Source organism: Myotis nattereri (genome assembly GCF_964212035.1).
Source record: "Myotis nattereri genome assembly, chromosome: 2".
NCBI classification, from domain to species: Eukaryota; Metazoa; Chordata; class Mammalia; order Chiroptera; family Vespertilionidae; genus Myotis; species Myotis nattereri.
In genome coordinates, this window is record NC_138076.1 from 147,897,572 (window position 1) to 147,904,964 (window position 7,393).

Consider the following 7,393-nt stretch of genomic DNA (forward strand, 5'->3'; position numbering starts at 1 on the left):
CCGATGCTGTCCAAGAGAAGACGACCCAGCAGCGTCCCGATGCTGTCCAAGAGAAGAAGACACAGCAATGCCTCGACGCTGTCCAAGAGAAGAGGACCCAGCAGTGCCCCGACGCTGTCCAAGAGATGATGACACAGCAGTCCCCCAATGCTGTCCAAGAGAATAAGACCCAGCAATGCCCCGACGCTGTCCAAGAGAAGACGACCCAGCAGTGCCCCGATGCTGTCCAAGAGAAGACACAGCAATGCCCCGACGCTGTTCAAGAAAAGACGACCCAGGAGTGACCCGACACTGTCCAAGAGAAGACGACCCAGCGGTCCCCCAATGCTGTTCAAGAGAAGACGAACCAGCGGTCCACCGATGCTGTCCAAGAGAATAAGACCCAGCAGCGTCCCGATGCTGTCCAAGAGAAGAAGACACAGCAATGCCTCGACGCTGTCCAAGAGAAGAGGACCCAGCAGTGCCCCGACGCTCTCCAAGAGAAGACACAGCAATGCCCCGACGCTGTTCAAGAAAAGACGACCCAGGAGTGCCCCCACACTGTCCAAGAGAAGACGACCCAGCGGTTCCCCAATGCTGTTCAAGAGAAGACGAACCAGCGGTCCCCCAATGCGGTCCAAGAGAAGATTACCCAGCGGTCCACTGATGCTGTCCAAGAGAAGACGACCCAGCAGCGTCCCGATGCTGTCCAAGAGAAGAAGACACAGCAATGCCTCGACGCTGTCCAAGAGAAGAGGACCCAGCAGTGCCCCGACGCTGTCCAAGAGAAGACACAGCAATGCCCCGACGCTGTTCAAGAAAAGACGACCCAGGAGTGCCCCGACACTGTCCAAGAGAAGACGACCCAGCGATCCCCCGATGCTGTCCAAGAGAAGATGACACAGGAGTCCCCCAATGCTGTCCAAGAGAATAAGACCCAGCAATGCCCCGACGCTGTCCAAGAGAAGACGACCCAGCAGTCCCCCGATTCTGTCCAAGAGAAGAAGACACAGCAATGCCCCGACGCTGTTCAACAAAAGATGACCCAGCAGTGCCCCAACACTGTCCAAAAGAAGACGACCCAGCGGTCCCCCAATCCTGTCCAAGAGAAAAAGACGCAGCAATACCCCGACGCTATTGAAAAGAAGATGACCCAGCAATGCCCCAATGCTGTTCAAGAGAAGACGACCCAGCAGTGCCCCGATGCTGTCCAAGAGAAGACGACCACCAGTGCCCCACTACTGTCCAAGAGAAGAGAACCCAGCAATGCACCGATGCTGTCCAAGAGAAGACAACCCAGCAATGCCCTGATGCTGTCCAAGAGAAGACGACCCAGCAATGCCCCGATGCTGTCCAAGAGAAGACGACCCAGCAATGCCCCAATGCTGTCCAAGAGAAGACGACCCAGCAGTGCCCCGGCACTGTCCAAGAGAAGAGGACCCAGCAATGTCCCGATGCTGTCCAAGAGAAGACGACCCAGCAATGCCCCGATGCTGTCCAAGAGAAGACGACCCAGCAGTGCCCCGGCGCTGTCCAAGAGAAGACGACCCAGCAAGGTCCCGACGCTGTCCAAAAGAAGACGACCCAGCAATGCCCCGACACTGTCCAAGAGAGGAGGACCCAGCAGTGCCCCGACGCTGTCCAAGAGATGATGACACAGCAGTCCCCCAATGCTGTCCAAGAGAATAAGACCCAGCAATGCCCCGACGCTGTCCAAGAGAAGACGACCCAGCAGTGCCCCGATGCTGTCCAAGAGAAGACACAGCAATGCCCCGACGCTGTTCAAGAAAAGACGACCCAGGAGTGCCCCGACACTGTCCAAGAGAAGACGACCCAGCGGTCCCCCAATGCTGTTCAAGAGAAGACGAACCAGCGGTCCACCAATGCTGTCCAAGAAAAGATGACCCAGCAGCGTCCCGATGCTGTCCAAGAGAAGAAGACACAGCAATGCCTCGACGCTGTCCAAGAGAAGAGGACCCAGCAGTGCCCTGACGCTGTCCAAGAGAAGACACAGCAATGCCCCGACGCTGTTCAAGAAAAGACGACCCAGGAGTGCCCCGACACTGTCCAAGAGAAGACGACCCAGCGGTTCCCCAATGCTGTTCAAGAGAAGACGAACCAGCGGTCCCCCAATGCGGTCCAAGAGAAGATGACCCAGCGGTCCACCGATGCTTTCCAAGAGAAGACGACCCAGCGGTCCCCCGATGCTGTCCAAGAGAAGACGACCCAGCGGTCCCCCAATGCTGTTCAAGAGAAGACGAAAAAGCGGTCCCCCGATGCTGTCCAAGAGAAGATGACCCAGCAGCATCCCGATGCTGTCCAAGAGAAGAAGACACAGCAATGCCCCGACGCTGTTCAAGAAAAGACGACCCAGCAGTGCCCCAACACTGTCCAAAAGAAGACGACCCAGCGGTCCCCCAATGCTGTCCAAGAGAAGAAGACACAGCAATGCCTCGACGCTGTCCAAGAGAAGAGGACCCAGCAGTGCCCCGACGCTGTCCAAGAGAAGACACAGCAATGCCCCGACGCTGTTCAAGAAAAGACGACCCAGGAGTGCCCCGACACTGTCCAAGAGAAGACGACCCAGCGGTCCCCCAATGCGGTCCAAGAGAAGACGACCCAGGGATCCCCCGATGCTGTCAAAGAGAAGATGACACAGCAGTCCCCCAATGCTGTCCAAGAGAATAAGACCCAGCAATGCCCCGACGCTGTCCAAGAGAAGACGACCCAGGAGTCCCCTGATGCTGTCAAAGAGAAGAAGACACAGCAATGCCCCGACGCTGTTCAAGAAAAGACAACCCAGCAGTGCCCCAACACTGTCCAAAAGAAGACGAACCAGCGGTCCCCCAATACGGTCCAAGAGAAGATGACCCAGCGGTCCACCAATGCTGTCCAAGAGAAGACAACCCAGCAGCGTCCCGATGCTGTCCAAGAGAAGAAGACACAGCAATGCCCCGACGCTGTCCAAGAGAAGACGACCCAGCGGTCCCCCAATGCTGTCCAAAAGAAAAAGACCCAGCAATACCCCGACGCTATTGAAAAGAAGATGACCCAGCAATGCCCCGATGCTTTTCAAGAGAAGACGACCCAGCAGTGCCCCGATGCTGTCCAAGAGAAGACGACCACCAGTGCCCCACTGCTGTCCAAGAGAAGAGAACCCAGCAGAGCCCCGGCGCTGTCCAAGAAAAGACGACCCAGCAATATCCCGACGCTGTCCAAAAGAAGACGACCCAGCAATGCCCTGACGCTGTCCAAGAGAAGACGACCCAGCAGTGCCCCGATGCTGTCCAAGAGAAGACACAGCAATGCCCCGACGCTGTTCAAGAAAAGACGACCCAGGAGTGACCCGACACTGTCCAAGAGAAGACGACCCAGCGGTCCCCCAATGCTGTTCAAGAGAAGACGAACCAGCGGTCTCCCGATGCTGTCCAAGAGAAGACGACCCAGTGGTCCCCCGATGCTGTCCAAGCGAATGCGACCCAGGGGTCCCCCAATGCAACAGAGACTATCATGTTTAAGAGCTGAGCATCACTGCAGTAAGATAAAAAATGAACAAACTAAAGTGTTCCAGTGAGAAAAACACCCAGGCTGATAATCCCTCTAAAGATTCCCTTTATACAAAGCTGAGATTTTAGGATGGAAGTGTTAAAGGAAAATGATTACTAGAATAACATACATGTGATTAAAACACTCAAAGTATGGAAGTAAGGATTTTTCTTAGAAGATGAGTTTGAAATAGAATGTGCCAGAGGCTCCTCCAGTGTCCTCAAGCCTGCCTGCTCCCTCTCTGCCTCCATAAAGGGTAGAATTTGCCCCAACATATTAGCCCACCATTTGTACTCCGCAGACATCCTTTCATCCAGAGAAGTCTTTTGTGTCATCTGGAAATGGATATTCCCCCAGCCGACCCCCCTGAGTTCAGGACAGCTACCCCCAGCCCAGTCCTGAAGCGCAGCCCTGGGGTCTCCCCCACCATGTGCAATAATAGCCACAGCAGCAGCACTATCAGCAGTGGGGGAGCCCCAAGGGGAGCCGCCCATGAAACCAGCGTCCACCCTGGGCAGGCTGAGGAGGAGACCAAAGACCTAGTCTGCCCGGGCTCGAACGTGACACCTCACCCACCCAGGTTGGTGGAAACCATTTTTTTATTATTATTATTTTATAATTTTGGAGTTGTCTTCTGACTTGGCAACTTCCTCATCTCACTTTTAAACCCCTCCCATGATCCAGGTGCACTTCGTTAGTGATTATGTGCTCGGGCGAACCAACAACAAGGGAACGTGGGCTACAGTGAGCTTGGCTCGGCACGTGCGAAATGCCAACCAGGTGGTTATAAAAACCATCAATAAGAAGGGCTGTCCTGAGTTCCCTCAAGAAGTCCATTGTGTTCATCCTAACATCACTTCATTATTTGAGGTGATTGCCACCCAGGACAAGTTTTACCTGGTGATGGAGCACGTGAGGGGAGGGGACCTAGGAGAGCACCTGGCGACCTAGGTCTGCCTGACTGAGCCAGAAGCGCGCGCTGTGTTCCTGCAGCTGGTGTCCACGCTCCAGTACTGCCACCACAGGGGCATCGCCCACCGGGACCTGAAGCCTGCCAACATCTTGTTAGGAGCAAACAACATCATCAAACTGGCCAACTTTGGTTTCGCAAAAGAAGCGAAGAGCCAAAATCTGAGGACATTCTGTGGCACCATGTACTGCATGGCCCCCAAGATCTTCAAACAAGACTATGACGGCTGCAAAGCGGACGTTTGGAGTTTGGGAGTGACCTTGTACAAAACGGTGATGGGAAAGTTGCCATTCCGAGGGGCCAAAATTGTGAGGCAGAGGGAGAAGATCCTGGCGGGGAAGTTCGAAGTGCCGCACTTCCTCAGCAGGCAAGGCCAAAGATTTTTAAACAAGTTACTGACTGTGGACCCCAACGAGAGGCCGACCATGGAAGAGGTCATGGAGGACACCTGCCTCAACATGGGCCAGGAGGAGGAGCCGCTGCGGCCCTACATCGAGGCGCCCCAGGAGGACTTGGACCCCCACATCACAGAAATGATGCTGAACCTGGGCTTCAAGGAGGAAGAGATCCAGCATTCAGTGAAGCAGGGGGCATTTAATAAAGTAATGGGGACATACAGGATCCTGAGAGTGACCCAGACCAAGATGCCAGGCCCCACCATCCTGGTAAGGCCCTACCCCTCCCTTGAGGCCAGGAGCATATTCTCAAGACCAGGAGGTGGGTGAGTCATTTTATGTGAAAACAAAACCACCTTCCAATCCCCTAGACTGCCCGGGGTCTAAGGTGACCACTCCACCACCCAACCTAGTGGAAACCATATCCACCACTCCCCCAGCCGACCTCACTGAGTTCAGGACAGCTACCCCCAGCCCAGTCCTGAAGCGCGGGCCTGGGGGCTCCCCCACCATGCGCAACAAAAGCCACAGGAGCACCATCAGCAGGGGTAGAGCCAGAGGGAGAGCCGCCCATGAACGCGGCCTCCACACTGGGTAGGCTGAGGAGGAGACTGAAGACATAGACTGCCCGGGGTCGGACGCAACCACTCCACACCCAACATGGAAGCTATAACCACCACTCCCCCAATCAAATGCACTGAGTACAGGACAGATAGCCACAGCCTAGTCTTGAGCACCATCATCAAGGGTGGAGCCAAAGGGGGAGCTGCCCATGAAAGCGGTCTCCACAATGCGCAGGGTGATGGGGGCAGCCCAGTCTCTCCCTCTGGAGAAAGGGCCTCGAGATTCATTTCAAAATGGACTTGCTGTGGGTCACCCACGAAGAAGAAAGGTTTTAGAAGAACGAAAGTCCAACCTATGTAAATTTTAAAAATTTTTGACGGTGATGGTGAGACAACAGTTACCTCAAAGGTGCAGGTGCAGAGCTCCAGGAAGGCCATGCACGTGATAAGGGAGCTGAGCCAGAGGATGGATGTAACCAGCTCGGGGACAATGGCACAAAACGGTGATGGGAAAGTTGCCATTCCGAGGGGCCAAAATTGTGAGGCAGAAGGAGAAGATCCTGGCGGGGAAGTTCGAAGTGCCGCACTTCCTCAGCAGGCAACGGCAAAGTTTTTTTTTAAAGATTACTTACTGTGGACCCCAACCAGAGGCCGACCATGGAAGAGGTCATGGAGGACCCCTGCCTCAAAATGGGCCAGGAGGAGGAGCCGCTGCGGCCCTACATCGAGCCGCCCCAGGAGGACTTGGACCCCCGCGTCACAGCAATGATGCTGCACATGGGCTTCAGCAGGAAGAGATCCAGCATTCAGTGAAGCAGGGAGCATTTAATAAAGTAATGGGGACATACAGGATCCTGAGAGTGACCCAGACCAAGATGCCCAGCCGCACCATCCTGGTAAGGCCCTACCCCTCCCTTGAGGCCAGGAGCATTTTCTCCAGCCAGGAGGTGGGTGAGTCATTTTATGTGAAAACAAAACCACCTTCCAATCCCCTAGACTGCCCGGGGTCTAAAACCACCCAACCTGGTGGAAACCATATCCACCACTCCCCCAGCCGACCCCCCTGAGTTCAGGACAGCTACCCCCAGCCCAGACCTGAAGCGCGGGCCTGGGGGCTCCCCCACCATGCGCAACAAAAGCCACAGGAGCACCATCAGCAGGGGTAGAGCCAGAGGGAGAGCCGCCCATGAACGCGGCCTCCACACTGGGCAGGCTGAGGAGGAGCCCGAAGACATAGACTGCCCGGGGTCGAACGCATCCACTCCCCCACCCAACATGGAAGCTATAACCACCACTCCCCCAATCATATGCACTGAGTACAGGACAGATAGCCACAGCCTAGTCTTGAGCACCATCATCAAGGGTGGAGCCAAAGGGGGAGCTGCCCATGAATGCGGTCTCCACAATGGGCAGGGTGATGGGGGCAGCCCAGTCTCTCCCTCTGGAGACAGTCAGGGCCTGGAGATTCATTTCAAAATGGACTTGCTGTGGGTCACCCACGAAGAAGAAAGGTTTTAGAAGGACGAAAGTCCAACGTATGTAAATTTTTAATATTTTTGACGGTGATGGTGAGACAACAGTTACCTCAAAGGTGCAGGTGCAGAGCTCCAGGAAGGCCATGCACGTGATAAGGGAGCTGAGCCAGAGGATGGATGTAACCAGCTCGGGGACAATGGCACAAAACGGTGATGGGAAAGTTGCCATTCCGAGGGGCCAAAATTGTGAGGCAGAAGGAGAAGATCCTGGCAGGGAACTTCGAAGTGCCGCACTTCCTCAGCAGGCAACGGCAAAGTTTTTTTTAAAGATTACTTACTGTGGACCCCAACCAGAGGCCGACCATGGAAGAGGTCATGGAGGACCCCTGCCTCAAAATGGGCCAGGAGGAGGAGCCGCTGCGGCCCTACATCGAGCCGCCCCAGGAGGACTTGGACCCCCGCGTC

At 55.2% G+C, this 7,393-nt stretch overlaps 1 protein-coding gene across 1 annotated transcript; it reads left to right on the forward strand.

Annotated features, from left to right (window-relative positions):
• The first annotated feature begins 424 nt into the window (after positions 1–424).
• LOC308513339 (uncharacterized protein) lies at positions 425–6,778 on the forward strand. The gene is made up of 2 exons (XM_081083293.1): positions 425–4,105; positions 4,210–6,778. The coding sequence occupies exon 1, from the start codon at positions 1,139–1,141 to the stop codon at positions 3,551–3,553; it is 2,415 nt and encodes an 804-aa protein (XP_080939419.1). The 5' UTR covers positions 425–1,138; the 3' UTR covers positions 3,554–4,105; positions 4,210–6,778.
• Positions 6,779–7,393: the final 615 nt, after the last annotated feature.